The sequence below is a fragment of the Trachurus japonicus genome, chromosome 10, assembly GCF_045865225.1.
Source record: "Trachurus japonicus isolate A0001 chromosome 10, Traja_1.0".
In the NCBI taxonomy this organism is placed as follows: Eukaryota; Metazoa; Chordata; class Actinopteri; order Carangiformes; family Carangidae; genus Trachurus; species Trachurus japonicus.
Genome location: NC_140916.1, coordinates 23,795,337 through 23,820,453, shown reverse-complemented (window position 1 = coordinate 23,820,453; position 25,117 = coordinate 23,795,337). Strand labels below are relative to the sequence as shown.

The 25,117-nt window shown below is 40.6% G+C and overlaps 1 protein-coding gene across 2 annotated transcripts in view; it reads right to left on the bottom strand.

The window, feature by feature from the left end:
- Positions 1–1,983: 1,983 nt before the first annotated feature.
- Positions 1,984–25,117, bottom strand: part of ctnna1 (catenin (cadherin-associated protein), alpha 1) — an 82,901-nt gene continuing 59,767 nt past the window's right edge. For both annotated transcript variants that reach the window (XM_085790205.1, XM_085790206.1), the window contains exons 15-18: positions 21,930–22,111; positions 15,465–15,570; positions 4,907–5,041; positions 1,984–3,962 (exon numbers count right to left, since the gene is read on the bottom strand). In XM_085790205.1, the coding sequence (XP_085646331.1) occupies positions 3,672–3,962; positions 4,907–5,041; positions 15,465–15,570; positions 21,930–22,111 (714 nt within the window). In that variant the 3' untranslated portion in view covers positions 1,984–3,671. The remainder of the gene's footprint in view (positions 3,963–4,906; positions 5,042–15,464; positions 15,571–21,929; positions 22,112–25,117) is intronic.

The following is a 25,117-nucleotide window of genomic DNA, read 5'->3' as shown; positions in this document are numbered from 1 at the left end:
CTCACTGGGCTTGGTTTGTCAGTCGGTCCCATACAGTAGGTCGCTCCTTTAGGTGGCTCTCCTCCGTCACTACTAGCTAGCACAGGTGTACGAGGGGGAGGGGGAAAAAGGCGGGGGATAAATAAAAATGGCGGAGGATAAATAAGGAGACATGTGGCCCCACAATCCCTTGCCGCTGCAGCCTCGAGCATCAATCATGTTACAGACATAAAAACAGTAGCTGTGTTGTTCCAACATTTACGTGACAGGCATCGTTGTCGTGTCACGTAAATGTAGGAACAACACAGCTGCTGTTTTATGTTTTATGTAACATGGTTGAACTGATGAGTCCTTAAAGAAAATAACTCTTGCTTTGGCCAAACAAATGTATCAGTGCTCTCAGCACAGGACAAAAAGACTGAACCCTATGAAAGGAAGCTAGAGCACTTGATAAATTCTGAGTCTTCATCAACTAAAGCCCAAATCCATGGATTTATTCTCTAGATACCTGATTAAAAACCACATCTAAACACATAGCCTAATAGTTAATGACAACAGTAATAACCTGTGTTGTTGTGTGTTGTTCAGTAGGGTCTCAGTCCATCAGTGCAGTGAGATGAGACTTTGGCTGCAGCTGTAAATCGCTCCTTTACACAATGTGTAGCCATATTAATTATAGCGACCATTATAGACACATAGTCCCTCCATTACTTTACTCTTTGTCATATCATTCAAAGAGCTGAATTGAGCAATGCTGTTTTATGGCACCTACTGCATCCTTCCAATTCACTACTCACTTATACTGTATGTTTTTCTGCAGCTGTGCACCCAGTCCTTATTGTTTGCTCGAGTCTAATTATAGTTAAAGTATAACACTAGGTCACAGGGGATGTTATGTCATATAATATAACCCAGGGATTTTTGTAACAATCTCCCAGAGCACATTTATTATTATGCAATTGCAAACCATGTGGAAAAAAACAACCACAATATGAGATGAGTGATGTATACTCCGGTTATAAATTCATAAACCTTTCAATTATGGATGTAGTTTTAATTTTTACTTGAGTTTATGATCAGGGTTTCCATATATTTCCTAGCGATCCCAAATTACACTTAGGCACCCTGAGTGATTACCGAGCACCTCTGGTTTAGTAATTCATCTCATCCTTATTTATCAGCATCAATGTGTTTACCTCTGATCTCACAAAGCAATCTGTACTATATCCTAAAGTAATTCAGTGTTCAAGAGGAGTTCTCTCCAGTTTCACATCAGTTGTCTGTGGGTTGTCTATTTGTTCTGGGAAACTTGATAAATAGAGATCTTAAGTGGATGTAGATAATGTGGGGTACACGGTCTACGTAATCAATGCAATAAATAAAAACCATCACAAAACATAGGGATACTTAAACTGCGTTGTGTTAGAATATGAAAAGGTGGATTTGTCTTCTCAGTGTCCTCTCAGTGATTTACGACAGACTCTGATGTGCGATTAACACAGCACTTTGTGGGTAAAATAGACAATTCATCCCAAAGACTTTGTTGCTTTAGATATATTTATCTTCTCCCAGAACACTTAGATCTACTGCTGCATTTTCTTCACAGGGTATTGTTATAAAACACCACCAGAGGACTGAACTGTGTGTTTGATGTTAAAGGCTGCACTTACTTTTCTAAAGGGAAAATAACCCACAATAGTACAGCAACCCAATTACAGGAATTACAAGAGCATATACTGTATATAGTCCTCGATTCAATAAAACAGGCTATATGATAGTCAGGTATACAAAATATAATGCCTTAATAATGCACATCTGCACATTTGGGGTGTGTATTAAAACTTATTTTACATTTTAGAGTGAAAATGACTCCTTAGGGCTTTATCTAAGCTTTTTACTACAACACAAATCTGGTGTAATGGCAAAACAAAGCTTGTAAGGGAACCATTGGTTCAAGTGAGAGCAGGAAACATGACTGCAGTTCACATGAAGACACGAAAACCATTTTGATTCATTTCAACAGTTTATTAAGATATAAAGCAGGCACATGAATATAAGAAACGTGTGCACTAATAAGTCAGCTCTCAATAACAAAAATCCACAGCAAAGTAGTTTGATATCACTTCAGATTCAAATCCAAACTCTAATACAGCAAAAGATGAACTGTGAGGAGAAACGTACTGAAAACACTCCAACTGCTCAGTTCTACAGTAAAAAAAAAAAAGTCCACCTGTCAAATATCCATACTTTGCCCATCCTGCTGTAGTTCACAGATGTCAAACGAGCAAAACAAAGATTCAGCCCTGAGGCCAAAGCAGCAGAATTTCAAAGCCTCGCTGTACACCAATGCACCACTATGCAGCACAATGCTACGTATGACTGGAGAACAGGCTGCAGAGTGTGCACCCCGCAGTTGTTACCTGAAGTGAAAAGTAAAAAACAGTCTCCCACTTCATTTTAAAGCTCCAACACCCGGCAACATGTTTGTAGGATTCGTATAAAGATTGTGCATGACATAACAAAATCTTGATTAGTGTTTAAGCCTAAAGACAAGGTATAGAAACACAGACAGTTTAAAGTCAATGGAGTCTCACCCATTCCTCGCCTGCCTCCAAGTTGAGAAGAGAAAACATATTGATCCCTCAGTTTGGACACATTCTTAAGATTGTGGAGGCGTTTGGTCTCAGTGACAGTTAAAGAAGCCTGTCAGCTTTGGAGAACACAGACACATGGTCTACTCATCGTTTAGCTTGCTGGGCTCTCCCAGACCCAGAGGCATCAAGGCTTCTTTACAAAGTTGGACTAGGTTATCTGTGTGCCTTGAGTGTAGGATCGAGCAGTCAATTAGCAAAACAGAAGGCTGAGAAGAATACTCTGTCTCCTTTGGTTTGCTGCATCATGTGAACATGAAAAAACATATATCAAGAAAAAAAATAATGTGAGATGCTTAAATTATTAAGGAATGACATTTACCAGACCAAATGTTACAGAGGGTACAAATCATTAATTATACAGCACTGAAAATAGCATTTAACGTCAGTTTAACCATGACTGTTTATAGTGGCATCATAACAATGTATACAGTTAGAAAAGAGCAGGCACACATGGAAATATAATGACTTTGTATTTTTTAAGGCTGAGCCAAAACATGCCTAAATGTTAGCAGTTGAACCAGCACAACCAAATCAACTACTATTATTGCTTGAGTTAAAATAAGGCAGTTGAGATTTTGCATAGTTGATATTAGCAGTACAGACAGTATTTTGCTATAATCAAACATTATTGTGTAAAACACCAGAGTCCCCACAGTATTACTATAAAACTGGTTAGAATACAAAATAATCAAAAGCCTCTTGGAATTAATTCTCATAATATCTATGAAATCCACTCCCTTTCCTCCCATAATGATGAAAGAAAAAGGAAAATATATATTTTTTAAAATGCCTTTGTCCAGTTGATTTCCCTCTAACTGTATTTTCCAGATAAGAGACAGTTAATGGTGCAGACTAGAACACATCTAAACGCATGGAATAGAAATGAGGCAGTGTAGAAATATAATGGGTCAAACAAACAAGCTGTCTATGCAAAGATACAACAAATATGTTAAAACCTTTTCTTTTTGATAGAATGATGAGCTCAACCTACATGGAAATTCATTGGTCAATTTTTTTGTGTTCTCTTGAATCAAAAGTCTAGATGCTATCCATGGCTTTAAACTCACTCAGAGCCTGCACAGGGTTGATATGTTTCTTGTGTGAGGATCTCTTGACTCTGTTGGTTTGGCCGTCATCCTGCTTCTCTCTCTTCACCAGAGGTTTCTTCTCAGGAGCTTTCATCCTCCAGGAGACAGCTGGCATATTGAGGGACTCCATGCCTTTGTTCTTCTGGTATTTAGTAGATGCAACATAGGAGGCCTTGACAGTGGACACCACTGTGTTCATCAGGTTCTTTGCAGCCTGAATGAGGGACATTGCGCTGTCCAACTGAGAGAGAGACATGAGAAAAGAGCAGGGAAACAATTAGCCTTGTAAAAATGGTGAAAGCAGAGCCTTAACATCCTTAAAGAATTTGTTGAGTTAAATTAAACTGCTCTCGCACTGTTTCATACTGCAAGTTTTCCAGGGGAAACCAAAATCAAAGTATTTGTACTGAGGAATTAACGACCTTTCCAAGTTTGTCTGGCATACAAACAGATGTGAGAAATTGGAGAGTATGGAAAAAGGTCACACCAATTTAATCTCCACAGTATAATAGCCTCAGAGACACTGGTGACACTTGACTGGAACTTTTTGAAGAATACTTGGCCCAAGAGAAAGGACAGATGAATTAATTATTTCCTGCACGTTGAGGCACTGTGTTTTAATGTGACTGGCGAGGAAGTAGTTAATTAATGCTGAGGAGGTCTTTCAAACGTTACCTTCAGTACTGAAAAATGTTGGAAACATTAATGCAACATCAATCCCTGCTATCTCTAATATATATATGAAGCTAGTGCCATCAAGTCCTGGTATTTTTCATCATTTGGCCAACACTGGATAATAAAAGTATCGGGTGCATTTTATTGATTTATTAATCTTTCTAGTCAGGAATTACAGGTATCCCGTTGAGATTCTGCTAAAAACAAACAGTTCTGTTTACATTCATTGTTTCTCACCAAAACAGCAATGTCTCTCTATCCTTGAGGCTTCAGACAAACACTGCTTTTTTTTTTTTTAACTCTTTTGTATTATTGTTTGAAACCTACACTGTCCTCTTGCCCTCCCCTCTAATGCTGCTAACTTTATACCTCTATTACTGGCACCAATGAAATAGAGAAAAATCTTTATTTTTTAAAAGCTCAACTGCTCTTTAGTTACCGTGGGGCCTTTGCATAATGAAGACTGCAAATCGTAGACAATGTCCACGGTTAAAGTGAGGTTGAACTTACCCCCGAGACAACCAGCTCTCCTCCCAGGTTCTGAACCTCAGCCTTGACTTTGCTGCAGATGTTGAGCTGGTGACAATAAAGAGCAATACGCTGCAGGTAGGCAAGCAGGTCCTGCTTACAGGTGGAGTCAGGGCACTGTGAGAGAGAAAGACAACATGTGTCAACTAATGTGCACATCGATTAGTATCTAAGCATAAACAGGTTTGTGTATTATAATACTAGGTGCTTGCAGGTGGTACAATGAATTATTTTTTGTCACTTATTCATTTGCTGCTACTACTCAATCTGAATATTTATGCGATTCTACAGACAGAATGATCTTGCACTTTATCAAGATGAGTTAGTACCAGTGTGACAGGTAAGGTAGACACCCACATTAGGGACGTGCTCAGAGCCAAAATGACAAACGCACGCCCACAACCTGGTAGACTGATAACTCATCCTCACAGGGTTAAGCACAGTCAAGTCACACAGAATGCAAATTCTATTACGAGCCAAATATTGCTGTCAATCAATTACTTTTGGGTGGTGGTAATCATTTTGTGTGAAATCTTTTATACATAAGTACTTGCTTTTCAATATGAACAGCAGCCCTGAGCATTGTTGAAAATAAAACATGTGTGTCAACATCCTAACTGTTGTGACACATATCTGAGAAAGACTCCGCCCTAACAACGTAAATATAACTTTAGGTATGAAGGTGCAAATAAACTGCTCAGGGCTGGAATGGCACTCCAACAGGTTTCACTAAGTCCAATTAAATATCTGGGGAAATAAATGGATATGAGGTAGCATACAAAAAACAAAACATTTTTTTGGACTACACGTTCAGTGTCATGTTGAAACGCATCTTGTTGTTTCCAGCGACGCATAACAATATTGTCAAAAGTCAGCTAGGAACACAAAAACAAAATACATTGGAGCCATAAAAAATCCATCAACCTCAAGAAATCAAATAAATTCTCATAAAGCCCACTTGAAAGTGGCAGGATGTGAAGAGCCCCACAAGTGCATCTCATTTAGAATTGGCAATCTTTTTGAATTATTTCATCCCATTATAATCAGACGTGGACTCTACCTTGGAACACCATTTCCAATCCCTTTCCTAGTTTGCTAAACAGGTCCCTTGCCAGCATAGTAATTAGGCCACAGTACTCTTAGTTACTGTTCAAGTGAGGGGCGTGAACACCTTGGTAGGGCCCTGACACAGTACTTCAGAGCATCACAGTGACCTGACACAATCGAGGTATGTCGCCAATGATCACTGCACAGCTCGACTGACTCTGTTGGGCTGGCAGCTTTTCACATCACTAAACTAACTATACCCGTGAAAAGCACTAGCGTGACCATGAGAGTGAGCGACGCCAAGAGAAAACACTGGCTGAAACTCCAGCATTTGCAGGTGCCTCGCTGTCTGAAGAAGGAGACCATTGGCAGCTGTTAATTCTGAGTGCAGGGAAAAGGTGAAAGGGAGAGAATCACAGCCAATATTTTAATTGATGGATTCTCTACAGGAAGGAGCTGGCGAGGTCAGCACTGTAGAACTTAAGTGTTCAGTGTGTTTGCATGCATCTAGATGAAATGGAGAGGCATTTTATCTGTCTATAAGAGGGTAAATGACACAGGGGTTGGTTATCAGAGTTTTACCCCCTCCCCATTTTTCAATCATGGCCACTACCACCATTAAAGTGAACTAATTCACAGACAGTGAGGAAATCCCCTGTTTACCTTTTCTCTTTGCAAACAGAGGAAGAGGAAACATATTTGGGATCGTAATTTTTGGACACATCAAACAGTCTAGGACTTATGATGTGTCTAATCCTGCTGAGCGTGCCAGTATCCCTGGGAGTGTAGAGCGCTCTGCTGAATATAGTGCACTCACTCACAGACATACAGCCATGCACGCATGCGTTTACACACCGCCCCAGCTAGAAGAGCTATGCTTATTCATACAGTGTAAATCAGAGTGTGGGAGACTAGAGCCGAATAAGGACACCAAGAAATTCAGCAACACATCTTTTTATCATACCTACAAAAAAATCCACTCCTCTTATACACTTGAACACCAATTAAAATGTGACACAAAGAAACAAACCAAACCCATAGCAATCATGCTTTTCCTTACTGAGAGCTCTATAGATGCACTCTACTGCCAATATTAATAAAATGATCGAAGCTATTACTACCATCCACTCCTGATTAATAGAAGGATGAGCTAAGTAGAGAGGAGGGAAATGTAAGAGTTGGCATTCTATTAAAGAAAGGTATGCAAGAGGTGATTAGGGGAAAGGGAGCTGGAGGGGATGATCATCATACAGGAGAGGACTAATACATGACTGAGACTGGAGAAAATGGGAGAGGGAGGGGGGTGAAAAAGAGGAAAGAACCAGAGAGAAATAAGTAGTTGGAGAAAAGACGAGGATGAAGAGTGAGCCAGAGGGGAAACAGTATGGAGGAGTAAATAAGGGGGAGAAATCCAACTGGGGAAAAGGGACGCAGACAGGAGGATTCAGCTGTAGTGGGGAGGGGGGTATAAGTAAGTAACAGTGTGTGTGCGTGTGCTTGTGTGTGTGTGAGAGAGAGGGAGAGAGGAGAGTGTGTGTGGATGCACACATGCAATAGCAAAGACCTGGGATGAGGCTGAATGCAGCAGCCATGCTAATGAGGGCTTGGGGAAGTATTCAGACGGCTGAGAGCAGGGCACTGTGAAAGCATCACTTGTGCTCATACTCAGCTCAGCTGCTGGCTTCACTCAGCACTCAGGAAACTCTGTAAGGCGGCTCTGACTGTGACATGTGAATACATAAGTTGCACAGAGAAGAGATAAGAACACCTTAGATTGTTTTGGAAATCCAAACAAAAACCCTGTGTCAGTGGCTAAAAAACCCTCACTGACCTTCTTCCCTGTGGTGCAATAATGTTTGCAGAAGCCACATACGAGTAAATAACTCACTCACAACTCATCAAGAAACCTTTTAGATTACTGCTTTTTCACTTAAAAAGGTATGAATAATTAATAGAGCAAATAACAATTAATAAATGGGGCATGTAATGTAGGTGTATGCACAACCTGCGCATTAACGTTTAAGTTGAGCAAACACCATAACGCAGCAGTTATGCTGAAAATCATGTATTAACAATTTATTTCCATTTCACAGAACAAGATTTCCTGGTGTGAAAAACAAAGGGCCCCATCATTCTTGTTCGCACTGAGCAATTCTCTCCTCTAATAGTGACTCCAACCATTAGAGTCCATCATTGTAATTTTTTTTCGTCTGGTCTGAGTGCTGCATTGAAATGTCCCTCAAGCCTGATGAAATAGCCTTTTTCCACATGCTGTGTGGCCAGTTATGGAGTGGGACAGTTAACCTTGCTTGGTCAGCTATTACTGAGAGATGGCAAAGCAGGAAGAGGGGCACTGGAGACTTTATCACAGGGGTGTGAATACCTTTTCAGGGCAAACTAATACGAAAAGGTAAGTCGCCATATTTCAAGAGGAGCCTGGGGACAGGAGGAAATGTCAGTGATTCTTGTGTAGTTGTTGTCCCTTCACTCATAGCTACATCAAAGCCGTGTGAAAAGGTAGATCATTATTCTAATTAGCCAATTCTTTTAATTTTTCAAGTAACAAACCCAAACATGATTTAGTATATTCCATATTCATAAGGGTCTCAGTCTCCAAGTGTGTGGGTAGCTCTTCCTTTATTTTTCATTCCTTAGCATTTCAGCTGTTGCTCTAGTGAAGGTTCAGAGCACAGCACAAACAAAAGCATTAAGATTCCCACATAAGAAAAGCGAATGAGGCAGCAAGAATGACAGAGCAGGATGTTGAACAAAAGGATCTCACTGTGCTACGTGTTGGGTAATGTCCATGATATAAATGATGATCAGGAAGGTCAGGTCCCATCATTGGAAATGTCATGCAGTTCCACTGAATTCCATTATACAGACCAGAGACAGTGGTAGAGCCACTGTGCTGTGCCGCCCAGCACTGACCTTTCAGGACGCATCACCCACAGGAAATGCCAATTTACAATATTTACTGACACGGCAGCATTCTAATGTGGGGCTGCCAGCAACCTGTTGGGGGGTGTCGCAGGACAGTGTACAGAGAGGGTGCGTTCTGATATGGTTTTGATTAAATTGATACTTACACTGTTCTCAGATCGAAACAAGGTGATTTAGAGTGTTTCTCTGGGGTGTCGGTTTGTGTTTGTGTGTATGTAGAGCCGGAGAATATAAAGCTACATTTTCTCACTTATGACTCCTGTTCCATCAAGGCTATATTTAATTAAGCTGGGAAACTAAATGGAAAAAGAAAAACAGACAATGTCATTTCTAAAAAAGGTATACTGATAACTAAGTCTTAAATCCATAAATCACCCTATATCATAACATACTTAACTCAGGCAAGCTACAGGGTGTGGTGTCCTGGCTAAATCAAGGGGAGTTCAAGGGGAAGACAGATCCAAAACCTTACAGCCAGCACAATTCAACGTGATGCTTTACTGCTCTACCATAAAAATCCTCGACCAGGGGAGAAAACAAATATCAGATATTTGTGTTCCTGTGTGTGCTAAAGGGTTGTGGACAATTAACTGTACCTAACCTGTGATAGGACCTTCAGTGCAAACAAGTCACAGGGCGCTTTTATCCACCATTACACCTAAAACTGCCATAGGGGTTACAGGGAAGGACATGCGCATATGTGTGTGTTTTACAGTGTTCTGTGTGTGCCGCTACAAAAATACTGATGCACATCAGACTTGAGGCTTAACAGTTTAGGCAGACATGAAGGGCCTCTGCAGGTATAGGAAGTGATCATTTCCTGACTGTAGTCCATAGACACCACAAGATGAATGTTCTGTTGCATACAAAAAGTAAATGTAAATGTAAATGGAATCCAAAAATTTCAAAAACAGCGGCGCCTGATGAAAAAGTGAAAATGTCTTTAAAGTATGAGTAAAAATAGAATTGAGGGCTTCAAAAGCACTGGAGGAAATTAATTACAAAAAATCCAGCAGTGAGATTTTTTATTTCTGGATAAAACCTAGAGTATACTTCCTATTCACAGGACATGTCCTGAAATCTAGAGTTTAAAGTGTTTTCTGTGTACAACCTTGTTATAGGGCTTCACAGTTAATGTGCTGTACATTAGATTTCTACTGTCTGTAGCAGATTATATTACTGTTAATGGCTAAATATAAATCTCCCATGGGCTACCAATATCAATCAAGATCTATTTCGAACAAAATGATGATAGCCAGATCTCTTCTGCTCACTACATGTGCTAAAAAGATGCGCCATATTTGTGTGGGGCCAATTCAATCACACTGGCACTTAGGACTGTTAATGTGACATTGAAGCAGACAGTCTGGGTATGACAGGAGAAAATCAAGCTGGGGGCAAGCCAAAAAGACCAACTTTAGAGGTAACCACAGGGACCAATTAAATGGCCCTCATCAATTTTTAATGTTCACGCTGCACCTGTCACTCAGGCATTTCAATGTAGCACTTGTAAGCAAAACTGATAACAACTTTAACACGGCTTCTACAGAATAGCTAAGTGCAACTTTTGACATTGAGACATTAACTTTAACTTGGTCTGACCTATAACGATTTTTGTCTCACTTAATACCCAGCTGCTCCAAAACCTACGATTTGCAGCTGGAGGTTGAAAGACAGAGACCTTTTTAACTTTCAAATCTATCAAGTAGCTATACACCATTTAATCTTACCAATACTGATCCACTTCTCTTTCCGAAATGCCAAATGTCCTGCACACAGGTAAGGAGCCGATGACTTAATGGAGCTATTTCAATATGGTGTTTGGCTATTGTGAATTCTCCACCTCTAAGAGCTCTGTGGTTACACAAAAGTGGTTGTTACACAGTCAAACTTCAGAACACGCACACGCAGATATTACTGAACTACCCAGGGTAAATGCCTTTCAAAACAATCCACCAGGAGTTTATACATTTTCTCAACCAGCAAAAAGGTGGGCTTGGTTGGACTGAACTGCAGTTGGCTGAGGGCTGACCCTTGAACTGCTGAGCTGAGAATTTGTGGGTTCTCTGGGTGATTTTGCCTCTCCACTGCAGTAGGTAATTTACTACCCTGTCTGCTGTAAAGCGTCTAGGGCCAGAGCTGGGACTGTGACCAGCTACAGAGCCCATGGATCACCATAAATCTCCACTGATTGAATGCAAATTGGAGAAGTACACTATGTATGTCAGTATACATCATGAGAATAAAGCTTGCACAACAAACACACACACAGCAAACACATGCCCATTCTCTAAATATGCAAGCCTTAGTTTATGTGCATGTGTTTGTACGTGTACATGCAAGTGTTTATGTGGCGAGCAGGAAAGCAGAAGAAATTTATGGGCTACATAGTGGCTAACACATTTGCATTATAAATCTCAATTACATAGCATTATTTGTTTACCAGCCTGCTCAGATGGAATTCTCATAAGGTGCCCTGCAGAGGAGGGTCATAAATTCTTAATAAACTGCAGTGCAGACCTTTGTATGGCACTGACCTAAATCCTGCAGCTCATCTCTGCACTACACTCATTTTTTTAAACTTTAATAAGGCTCTATTACACATATTTAACTGTTTTTCTCAGATACCCCAAAGTAGACCGACCATGTCCACCTGCTAATTTCTCTTTAACACAATATGCACGTACCAAAACATGTCTTGACACAGTCTTGCAAAGGAAAAGCGCAGGGTGAGATACTGTGCTATCAGTCTGGGACCATCTGCCAATGTGTTTTATATAAGGAATAAACCCTCATGGGCCCCACAGGCCAGAGGCACGGAGCACAAGTGATTAATATGCCTAGGTTAATGAGCAGTCCTAGCATTGCCTTTTCTCCTCTGACTCTGTCAGTATGTGTGCATCTTAGTGGTGACTCACTTAACGACTGCTGCTCAAGTATGTGGACTATCCCAACATGCCATGCCTTGACTGAAAGTAAGCCTGTGGCATCTCCTGCTTTGTTAGAAATATGGCCCTAAATAAACTGCCGTGTGAATAATTAAATAAATAAATAAAATCTGCCACCTGGCAATTATACTGCTAATTAAAAGGCGAAGCACTCTTAATGGATTCATCTCTCAGGAGGGATGTTCCTCTCTCCACACAAATGCACTGCCCTCTCTTTTTACCTCTCCCATCTCTCCATCATTCTCCTCCCCTCTACCCCATGTCCATCCCTGGGAGCTCTGGCTGATGTGTTAGGGGTGAGTGTCGCCTGGTCTGCTAGTGTTTTGGTCTCTGCTGTGAGAGAAAGGCTAAAAGGGACAGCTGGATGGGTTCAGAGGCTGGAGGGGTCTTCACTCCTGGCAACGACTTGTGTTCCAACAGCCAAAGCTCTTCATTTATTCATACTTTGAGTGCTTCAAACCCCCAAATCCCCTAATAGTGTACACACACACACAAACATACACATTGGCATAAAAAAAAAGATAAAGAAACGAGTACCTACAAATAGTTTAGGATGGAAGAATGAAACAGTCAACTACATCCAAAACGTCTATACACATGTGCCTGCAGAGAGGCAAGCTAATCAACGGACATGTTTGTATGTTGGAATACATATACACAAACACATGCACGCTCACACACCTACACAGTTTCCCATCTGTTTTCTTTGGGGGATTACACTGTTTTCATTAAAGTGAATAAGCATCTTCAAAAGCGGCAGTGAGGCATAAAAAAAGTCACTTTCCAGAACAGCTTATTCCCTGTTCAAATGATTCGGATGCAATTAGGTCAGTACAGGTAAGACTTTTACTTTGTGATAGACATAGGCCTGTAATATTAAGGATCTGAGGGCACCTTAAATAAAATATCAGACGTGAAGGGTTGTGGAGGCCAGCAGCTCATTATGTCTCACTAAGAGGGAGTCATCTCTGCTGAAAGCTAAATGCAGATGTTTCAAGCATGTGTTGGCATAATTGAAACCCCCGGTTGTGCAGAAAATCGGACAAAGGTAACTGACATACCTTTTACAACCCCCTTAAATCTGAGTAAAAATTTATGGAGAAGTGTTTTATAAGCATGAGCGGTACATGTGGAATATACTTCACATGTGGCCCAGCAGCCCTAACACATCTCCTTTCATTACACAAATAACTGGTAAGAAAAAAAGCTATGACATTAAAGTACATGATCCTTATATCAATTATTCACTACTGCCTTGTGCAGGAAACACTTGACTATTTTAATGTGGTGCAAAATAGACTTAACTGAACTGATTTAAATGTGACTGATGCAATGCATTTAAGTCTACAGTATGTGTTGTAATCACCACTGAAAGTTTATATCTGAATGAACATATCAGCTGACTTACAGAGTACATGCTGTTATGTTTTGTCAATATCATATCAGTAGAGATGTCAACAAAACTGAGTAAAACAGAGATTGACAATGTAATCTAAATTCAAATCTTACAGCAAATATCTTAAGTCAGTGTGTGTCTTCTTGGCTGTGTTCTTGGGCAGAACTGTGAGAAAGCCACAGATGGTACATCTCAGCTACAAAAGCAATGTCTTTACTAGGGGCGGCCATATCTTGTTGCAAACATCGCAAACTAAACTCTTTCATGATTTAACAAAACATATACATATTACAGTCACAGAGGCAATGGGCCACTGCTTATGAGATGGCACATGAATAAGTTGGGGGATAAATCATGTACAGTGTCTCCCTGAGGAGTAGTACAGTGCTAGTATTTAAGTGAAATATGAGGCCATGGATAATTGAATGTGTGTTTCCCTATGTCAAGGACCATAGTCTCTAGGGTAAGGGATAGATGTGGAGGGATGATGGAACTGGGAATTGGGGAGTGGGAGATGGAAGGATGGGTGAGGGGGGTGGAGTGTTTGATCCCGAAAGAAATTGGTAAAGACTGGCAAGGGTGTCTCATGAATAACACAAATCATAGCAGTTGTTCACATTTGAGGGACTTTGCTGTGCAAGCCTTTCACTTGGATTCAATCCAAATGTGAAAGAAAAAAATGAAATAATAAAATTTAAAAAACGTGCACAAAAAAGAAAAGAGAATGTGTACCAAATGCCCTTTTGTTTGTTTAGCTTATCTTTTTACAGGACATGGCTTTAAGTAACAAGTGCCACTAGAATATTTCAAAATAAAATCTTTAAATCCAGCTCTGTTAAGGACATCATTTAAAAACAAAAGCAAGGCTGTCAAAATTCAAGGCTTTGTTTCAAACCCAGTGTGAGCGCTAGAGTTGTAGCAATATCAGTTCCTTTGGCAACAGGAGCTAGGAATAAGTTGTGCATGTTTGCTGGGGGCACTGAAGCATCACATTGACACACGTTTTCAGTGTCATGTCTTCCTGAGGATCAGGCCACAAAGCTTGGCCCATCGTGGTTGCCTCTCCTGTGTTGTCTTGGCTGTATGCAGAGGCTCATTGTACCGCTGAGAAGTGAATCTTCAGTCCAGTCTAATTTCTTGACTGCTTTGAACCAGGTTTTCTTAAAGGATATCTCTGTTCTTTGCTTAGTTCAAGTTGCACCAGTACTGACCAGTCACCTTGTCCGCCCAGCTGCTAAAATCCCAACAGTGCCATGCGGCCATCAGCATGCCTCCCCTAGGGGATAGTCTTGGGCAGAGTCTCGTTTCCTCAGGGCCATTTCTTTTTTTTCTTTAGAAATGAGGCGAAAGAGTTCAATCTTGGTTTCATTAGACCAGAGAATCTTGTTTCCCAGTTTAAGAGTCCTTAAGGTGCTTTTTTTTTGCAAGCAGCTTTCATGTGTTTTTCACTAAGAGGCTTCCGTCTTGCAAATCTTCCATAAGGCCCAGATTAATGGAGTATTGCGGTGATGGTGGTTCTTGTGGAAGTTTCTTCCATCTTCACATTCAGCCCCTGGAGTTCAGTTAGTTATCATCAGGTTCTTGGTTGGGCACCAATCTTGCAGAGATCCTTTTCAGTTTGGCCGTGCAGCCAGCTCTAGGTAAAATCCTGGTTGTTTTATTTAACAATTATGAAGGCCACCATCCTCTAGGGAACAAACCTTTTTTGTATCCTTCCCCCAATCTTTGCCTTAACACAGTCCTGTCTCAGAGCTCTATGCACGCAGTTCCTCTCATGGCTTCATTTTTGCTGACAGGAATTGTCAGCTGTGTGACTTTATATAGAGAGGTGCATGCCTTTCCAAAACGTGTCCAGTCAACTCATTTACCACAGGTGGACTTCAATCAAGTTATGGAAACATTTCATTAACTCATGTCAATGTGATATCTTGGTTTTACCTCGTAATACTACATCTGCAAAAATGTCTAAAATTCTGTTTTGCATTTGGTAAAGAAAGAAATGTGAAGGAAAAAAAGCGTAGCGGTCGGAATACTTTTTGAATGCATCTATGTAAAAAGGTTGGCGTTGTGAAAGCAAATAACTTTACTGGGTCCTGACGGTGTCTATTTGGCAGGTTGCTCCAATTCGAATTATACATTGAGGTCGCAGGCACAAAGGTGTAGTCTACATCAAACCCTTGGGGACAGTGGTTCATTAATGACTTACATTGTCAGCGATGGTGCGGCCCAGCTTGTCCATTCTTGATCCTGCCTCTGCAATTTTCTTGGCAGCGCTGATGACATCAGATGTATTCTTCAGTGGCCCTTTCCCCCTGGGGAGACAAAGTCAAGGGATCAGTGACTGTTTCTGATCTGATCTGCAGCCTCATTCAATATACAGAAGCTGCATCTCATTCATGGTGCTGTTTGTTTTGGAATGGGTGTTTTTCGGTTAGAGGCAAGCATGGATACTGGATAGAGTAGCATGTCTTATGGGAATGGTTCATGGCAGCTCCACAGAAATACATGTGTGCGCTGATCGGCTGATGGACAGATGATTCCACACGCACAAAATATGAGGACACTGACACCATATTGTTCAGCCAGAGTTAAGGGTGTTTTATAATCCATTAAATGCACAGGGGCAGCTTTCAATCTCTGCTGTGACCAGAATGGGATCATGGAGCTGGACTATGACTATCCTTTGTAACACCAGCATACCTCTTACAAACTAGGGTAATAAACCCATTTTTCCCAGTAGTTTAGCATATGATGGACAAAATATATTGATAATGGGCTTTTAAGAAACTGGCAGCACAATCATACTCAGGAATCAAGAGGCCATTGTATTATTCACCACTGACACATACCTTCTCTTAAAACAGAAAGTCTTAGTTTAATCTATTTGGCACCTTTTATTCAAGCAGCTTTGAGTCAGACTGGTTTCCTGACGGTTGGTTGAGAAATATTTGTTGCCTCAAAAGACTCACACCAGGGGGTCTAACACAAAAGTGCAGAAATGAAGATAGACATCACAATACAGTTCAATTTGCAGCACTGGTTATTGTCTTAACATAGCACACCCATACCACACCCTTCTTGAAACAAACAAAGCCAGTCCTAACATGGGTCAGTCCAGCCCTGACCTGACCCACTGTAAAGCTCGTCAGTTTTTCCATTTTTTTTCTGCCCCCACAAGGGACTCTGGGACACAGTTGGCAAGAGGCATAAATTGGATTCAAAGCTGCTCTCTTCAGGCTAAAAAGTGAGCCATCCAACACAGAACAGATGGAATTTTGTGTTCTGTTCTCTCGCTTCCTCTTCCCTCCCCTCCCATCTCCAACCCTTCCCCTGCCTCTACTGCTCTGCTGTAAAGCAAGTCAGGGGCCTTGTGGAAGAGGCCACGCGTCAGAGCACATACTGGAAGCTCTCTGGGGACAAGTAAACCCCTGGAGACAGAGTTGGAGGCGCTGCGATGAGTTCTGGGAGAAAAAGCCAGCAGAGTGGTTTTAATAGTGTTTCTAGTATAATGCTACAGTTTGTCCCAGTAAAAGAAACCATCACATCACAATGTTTAAATATAGCAACCACTGATTTCCCCCATACCGATGACTTCTAGCAGGAAGACAAGAGGAGCTAGATGCTTATTTTCTTACATTTTCCAGCTCTGTTTGGGTGGCCAAGTGCCGTCTGAGAAAAGCACAAAGACGCCATGAACATAGGCAGAAGACCTCCTGACAAGGAGACGCTCTTTCATAGAGGATTTATACATGGAGATGGGTCTTAGGACTTCAGGTCTGGTGACAGCTGCAGGCCTCCAGATGGGTGTAAGCCACATTGAACTGAGCACTCCACAGCACAGAATGCTCTAAGACAGGTGGCTCCCAAATATGTTGCATGTTTCCAAGCCACACATGCCTTATTCATGAGAGCCGCCATACAGCCATAAGCGATGAAGGAGTCAACACGAATCTCTCTCATCTCCACAGATTTGTCAGGAGTGAGGTTCAGATCAATTACCTCATACAGCATTAACCTTGGCAGGGCTTTGTGCCAGCTCAAGGTTGCAGGGGCAATAATTTGGGCGTGGGCTGAATTAGCCAGCTACTGACCTTCTATGTGCTGCTGCTGCATACAAGAGTGAGGGCATAATATGAAGATATATATTCAGCCCAACAAACATCCATATGTGTTCTCTCAGACACACACCAGGATACAGAGTACAAACCAAGGTCTGAGTTTTGAAAGTAACCGGACAAAGTTTTGGTATTAACCTCTCAATTTCGCAGTGATGTCACTGTTAACACAGACAGGCAACTCTTTATTTTACAAATGGCAATATCCAAGCATAGATAATATAATGGACCAAATTAAGACAAAGGTTTGACCATGATGACATTTCTTAGTGCTATCTTTAGTGCACTTAGGGTAAATATTGTTGTTCTTTTGAAAGGCATTAAAAAACTGTGCTTAAAAAAATCTGTGTACATACAGTACAAATTTAATGAATCCTGCATTATTTATTATTTAACAAACAACTAACTCAAGGAATGTCATCTTAGTTAGGTTTCTAAAATGTAAATCGAGATCTGATCACATGTGCTGGGTGAATCTCTAAAAACCCTGTGAATAATGCACATGTGATGAGGTTGTGAGATGTAGCCCCAGTTGCTAGATGACAGTGGTCAGCCATGGTGAATAATTTCTGATACACATTTAATTTGGAAAACCTTTGCCGTTGGTGAGATTCAACAATGGAACTGCAATTTCAAATTTAAAACATCTTGTTCCTCAAGCCGATTTAGGCTGGCGGTTTGTTATTAAATCCTTGATGAAATATGCAGGGGATAAGAAGCTTGGGAGTTGTTTTTTTTTAGTTCAAAATCCAGCCACTGCCTATAAAAATGTCCCATCAGGCATCAAATGCAACATAGATTCTATTGTATCTCATCAAGGTTAAACTAATGTGGAGGGGTCCACAAATTATCATTCTCTTTCTAATGAGTAAAACTCAAATCATGGTTGTTGGTTGTAAGCACCTAAATTGGGACATTGACACCAGATGTTCAGCCGCAACTAAATTTTTTGATGCTGTAGTATAAACAGCTAAAAGCTGCCTAAATATTCACATCTTTCTACCTGTCTAGCTGAATTGTTTTTGACTGGAAACATCCATGTTGATAGTAAGCCTGTAATTGATTATTATATATTATAAATTATAAATGGAGAAAATCTCTGTAAATTCTGTAGCTGAAAGGGATTCAGTGGTCTGTTGACATTTTGGACACCTTATTATTTATTTATTTATATATTTATTAGAATTCTTTGGGGCAGTTTTATAAGAAAGAAACTGGTGTGATGTTCTATGTTAAGATGTCACTGCAAAAAAACAAGCACAAAAAGGCCTACAACATGTGTGCTACTTGTCTCTAACTACTATCTAATGTACTGTAGTAGTACATATGTAATTTTTACAGTTACCATTTCATTTACATATGTGTCTAGTTAGTATGCCAAGTATTTTTCTTTGTGCTTGGGGTGAATAGGGAGTAAATAAAAATGATAAGGTTCTGTGCAACCTCTGTCAAATCCTGGATGTGTTAATATTTTCAACTCTGCTACAGCTTTCCAGTATTGTACCTCTTTGGCCAAGGAGACGGGATCTTTGAACCATTTCGAAGATGAAGGCAGAGTGGCAGCATTTCATCATCATTACGGACGTGACTCAGAGTTAGGCACAAAATGTCCTCTGAGTAATTCATTCGAAAATTTAAAAAGATAGTCATACAAATATAGTCAGGCAGTTCAAATGTCCCCTCACATCCTCCTCACACTAACACTCAGTGGTTGAGCTTGATGGTCACAGAGAAATAGAAATGCTATCCATCTCTAATCAGAAAGTGCACCCACCCAAATTCCAATATCAGGTTCTATGCATTCATACTATGATACACACAAAGCTGAATGTTTAGACCATCTGTAAATGAGGTTATAAGCAGCTTCTGTCTGATTAAAACAAAAACGTTTTCTGGATTCCTTCGGGATTTTGTGTCAGATTGGATGGAGGAAGTACAAACCATGGACAATAATACTATGACAAATGTAGTGCTATTCAAACATACAGTATACACTCACATGGATTAAGTTCATACTTGTGCAGCCAGTTTTTGTTTTTTGTTTTTTAATTTAGGTGGTGGTCATACTATTTTGTTTACATTTGGATCACAGACTTTGCTTGAACCATTATAAACCCGTGGGCCGTTGATTAAATAAATACATTTTTCCTCTCTTTTAAGTAGTCATTTAAAATTGACAAGATTCGCCAAACAACAACAGCTTTTCTGGAGTAATTAATGCTTGTAAAGTCTGAACCAAGTTCAAAATCCACAGCCACAGAGAATCTTTCACATGTGCACCAATTTTAGTGAAGTCATATTTTCTGCAAAGATGTTTTGAACTCTTCCAGGGCACATCAATACTTAACTTTGTTTTTTGTTTTTTTTCAGCCACTTATCCACCATCTTTGTCTCAGCAAACCACTGACAAGGGTGAATATGGCCACCCTGTAGCAGCTCTGCATTTTAAGATTTACAGTACACATCCAGCTTTATTCATGAACCACAGAGAGGGAGATTTGACGCACTGCTTATGCTTGTGCATATTAAGATTAAGGAAGGATGGAAAAATAATCAAGAAGAAAATCCTACCTACAGTGCTGCTTAAGGAAAATGAAGAGCATTGATGCATGAATAGTGGTGTTAAACTGGGTGCATAGCATTGTGCAGACACGGGCAAATGCTGGGAAACAAATGTAGGCTTATTGGGTGATGTTCGGTGTATTTGACACAGGCTTAACTTAAACACGCATTCTGTCTTGGAGGCATTTTGCTTGAACTGCACAACTACTGGAATATTAATGCGAGGAGAGGTTAAGATGCCATATGCATATCTGCCCTGTGAATGAAGAAAGTGCTACAAAGACTCAAGGACAAAAACATAGACTACAAACTTTGACTCACATTGATTTTCAGTCAAAGTGATCATCTCACATCTACAGCCATACAACAAATCATTCATTCATATCCATTCTGAAGCCCGAAAAACATCTATACAGGGGTGCAAACTCATCAGGGGTAAAAAAGGTGACAAGATACCGACCCCCTAGGGGGGTCCGGGGGCATGCTCCCCCGGGGATTTTTTTTTAAAAACCAACTTTAAAGGTGAATTTACAGTCAATTTTAGCATGAGACTAGGGTCCAGATTTACTCAGGTTTGCACAGCTTTTGCTCCTGTTAAACCTGCACAATCTGTCTCACTGTGTTTGGTTTTGAAACATGTGAAGGGGGTCTTCAGCCTTTGCAGGTTTAGCATGAGCAAAAGCTGTGCAAAACTTGGAGAATCTGTCCCTTGATGTCCATCAGATGAACCTTGCAAACCTTGCCTTCAAACTAAATAAAATTTAATACAGACTGATTGGTTCATTGTGAAACATTTATTTATTGATGTAAATGTGTTTTCTGTATGTAGGCTATGCTCCAAGGCAGCGCTGCTCTTTCTGTCCAATAACACACATGAAGCTTAAAAATGCCATAGGTTACATAAAACATATTAAGCGGCAATATGTATTTAAAAGATGTTCAAGCAAACGGTTCGGTTCACGGTTTTGTGGTCATGGTTTTCGGTTCGGTTTCGTTTACTTTGATCGTTGGGAAAATCAATCATGTCTCGTATATTCAGGTTAAAACTGAAAGAATGAGGCAGTCTGACATCTGATACATCATTGTGACAGTCTGAGGTTAAAAGTAGGTGAGATTCTGGCTGCAAGAGAGGAGACATTGATAGTTCCAACATGTTTTAATTTATTGGGCAAAGAAAGTTATCTAACAAATGCTAAGAACAATTAGATATTCACTGAAATATATAACCTATATTTATTAATTGTGGTTCTTACAAAAAATATATCTTATAAAATATAAAAGCTAAATGTCTCTTGCTCTGCCCCTTTAATTAGTGCATACAAAATAATTTAACTTTAGCCTACTACTTTTACAACCACATTATTTACCAGCAACATAAAGTGAAACAGAGGCAGAGGTGTCCTGCCACAGTCAGTCAACCTCCTCCTGCTCCTCCTCCTCCTCCTCCTGCTGCTGCTGAACAGGTCGCTCTGGAGCTAGTCTCGCTCGCCAGACCCTCCTCCAGAGGAGGAGACACTGGAGTTAATAAATGCTAAACGCGCTAATCGCTAATTGGCCGCGATCGCGATCATCACACACACGCGGTTCCATACAGCACCTATACAACGCTGCTGGCGCATCTTCTTGCTCCGACTCTTTCACTCGCCAGGCTCAAAAAGTCGCGTTAGTTAGTCTGTATTAAAAGTGAAGCTTCAGGTGTGTATTGCTGGACAGAAGAGCAGCGCTGCCACCACTCGTTGTCATCCAGATAAGGTGCACACGCCTTAAAGAGACAGGTGCATTGCTTCGCCTCGCCGGACCCCCCCCCCCTCTCAATTTTTTTTTTATTGCGGATTTACACGAATCACACAAATGACCAATTTGGGATCCAAAACGGCGAATTTCGCCGAAAGGTGACAAGTTTGCACCCCTGTCTATAATTACAAAAGATGCCATATTTTGCTACAGAAGAAAAAAAGCTCTGGTTGTGAGCCAAGCTGTTAGTCCAAACTCACCTGGTGAAGTCTGTCATCTCCATCATGATCATGCACATCTGCTTAGCCAACACAATGATGTCGTTGCCGCTGTCATCCCACTTGGATACCTCAGCATCCAGCTTGCTCTTCTCCTCCTGGAAGCTAGCCACCTGCTCTGCAATCTTCGCCTTCTGTTCCTGGGGCAACTGGGCCATGATAGCCTGAAGGAGGGTTATGGAAAGAATAGACTTAGCACGCTAGACTTCGACATACTGTTAGTGAGGCCATTTCTCTATCTCCAGGGCATTGTGTTTTACATCATCCCCTATGGTTTCCATGGATGCACAATAGTTTTCTTGCCAGGGAGGAGCATGAACCACTGTGCTAATGCAGTGCACTATACTACAGTGTTCCTATTTTGACTTTTTCCATGCATTCTTACATTTGTACACATGCTTGAAAGAAAGCTAGACATTACTATTCCTTTTGTCCAGTCTTATGCAATCCAGTGGTGAACAGCTTTGCCATATTCTTCCCTTATGATCCTCCCCATGTTCAGTTTAATTTAATACATCGCAGGAGGTGTTAATAAAACTATGATGATTATTATTCCTGAGGTTTTAGTTGTTGGTAGCACATAATGAATGTGTCTCTAAGGCTGGAAATATATATATATATTTTAAGCTTTATGAATTGCAATCTCTCCTCCTCCTCCTGATAAATAAAAGTTAACGCTGTAAGATTGTATATCTATGACTGGCCCAGGTTATTTTAATACAATAGTTGGGTTCAAAAACAGGTTCTCTGCCACTAAGTAATATTGTGTGTCCTCGCCTGAAAAAAAATCTTAATTTATTGAAGTCAGTGCTAATGGTCACTGCTTTTGATCTACTGAAAAAGATCAATGTAAGCGCATTTGTTTAGCCGTAGTTAATATCATGTGCAAATGTGTTTAGCACCATTTCTATCCATCCTCTTAGACTTAGACTGGTTAAAGGGCCGCTTCCAATCAGGCAATCAGACATTCAACGAATGAGCTTGTGAGGCCGAAGTCGGCAGACACTTAAGAGCAGGAAATCGAATATCATCGCAAGGGCGTCCATTCCATTACTGGTAAATAGGACTCTCCCTCTAGAGTCTCCTAAGCTTTAGCAAAGCTGCCCAGGGAAGAGCAAAGATGAAAAGCTCTTACCTATCAAAGCAGTCAGGTAATCTTCGTAGAACAAAACAAACATCACAGGAATGTACTGGGGGATCACTTCATCAATTATTAAGATTTTGAGATCAAATCATTACTTTGTATCTTTAAAGTCATAAATACAGTTAGCATCTTAAGTTCTGGTTGTTTTTTAAAGCTAAAATGGACAAAAGCTGTTGGTAAAAGGAGTAGAAACAACCACAGATTGCAGTTGCTTTCACACATGTACTGCAACCCTAAGCTCGTCCATAGAAAGCTTTAGCTAGCCCTATGTGAAAACGCAAATGCCTGAATCAGCTGGGCCAGACATAAAACAGACTTTACCCTGCCAGCTCCCTTGTATTGATGATTTGATCGAGGTGTGTGACTAGAGAAGTTCATTGTCCGGAGAATTCACTGGGAGCACAAGGACAATGTTGATGTCATTTCTATTGTGCCAGTAGCACAAAACCGGCAGAAAAAAACATCTGAAAGGATCTGAGAGGATGGATGATTCGTTTTTTCTGGAAACACAAAATTGCCTAAAGAGAGAGACAATGAGATTCTGAAACCCGTCAGTAAGGACAGATGCCAAAATCGTCTGACAATTCTGGGAAGGGCAATACACGTTTTTTGAACATTGTCTAGAATTCAGAGGAACCAGCTAATGACAATGCTGGTCTATCAAGTCCATTACTGTGCAGAATAAGCACTCAAGACAAAAAAACAGATTAACAATCCAAGCACACCAGAGCTTAGAGTCCCTTCTTTTATAAAGAGAACAAACAACAGCAGACTTATTATCTGCTGGGAGTCTTTTCAGGTAGTGTCTGAAAAGTGAGCAATCAACATGATCAACATCAATCGCCACCATGAATTCGCTGGTTCAGAGAGCTACGTCATATCTGAAAAAACAGTGTACATAATCGAAATAATTCTAAAATATTGAAAGGTGTGATAGGCAAAATATTTAGTCACTGCATTTATTCTCTTATGGCTACTTAAAGCAGAAGTAAGTGATATATTTGTGTTAATATAAGTCTTAAATAGTTATATCTTCCGACAGCAATCACTTACATAGAGTGTTTGGACCGAAACACGGGTCTCTCAGTCCCTCCGCTCTGCTCTGAGCCGAGGAGAAAACATTTATTGTATCCTACAGTTTTTATCCAATGAGGAGAGAGAATGGCATGCAGGGCTGTGTGTGTAGCCAAGGGACGCCGTGAATGTGGTGACGTAGGGACGAGGACTGTTATGGTGCGTTCAAGGAAACTCGTAACTCGTGATTTTCCGACCTGTGAAGTCATACCAGTTCGATCTGGTACGAGTTCACGGGTCGGAAGTTACGAGTGGCAGTTATAGTGACTTTCAGGGGTAAAACAGGTCGGAAAAACACGAGTGGGTTGCCTGGAACGCTACAAAATCGTAAGTTGTGACTTGAAGCTGTAATTTACGGTTTCAAAAGCCTGCCTGGAACGCAGCATTAGCGAAAACGACCGGGTCGCTTACTTCTGCTTTAAGAGCCACAAGCAAGGAGTAGACAGAAGAGATGACATAATGTAAATAAGGATACTTCTATCTTCTCTCTCTTTTGTCTTTAACTCACTTCACATGCAGGTCTTTGAACTGTGGCACTTTTTCTTTTTTTTTTTCCACAACAGACATGTAGGAGTTGTAAAAGGAATAACTTCATACAAATACTTGGGTCACATCTTCTGAGGTTGCGTCATGCCGACTGTGCATAACCCTTCACCATCATCGAGTATGAATGGGATGTATTGAAAAGAACAGAGGCTGGCACACTAACATCTTAGTCAGTTCTGCAATACATCTACAATGTACTGAGGGACAATAAAAGAAAAAAGGATGGATATTACTATGTACTGTAATGAAACAAATACATCTGTACCGTTATTCTCTAAAACCACTGTGCTGGGCATGAGGTATCAAACTGATGCAGACTGAAATGTATTTCTTTGTACGAAGAGATGACATTTTTCTTCTAATAAATTGTCTAACATGCCATATTAATTAAGTTGGATGGCAATAT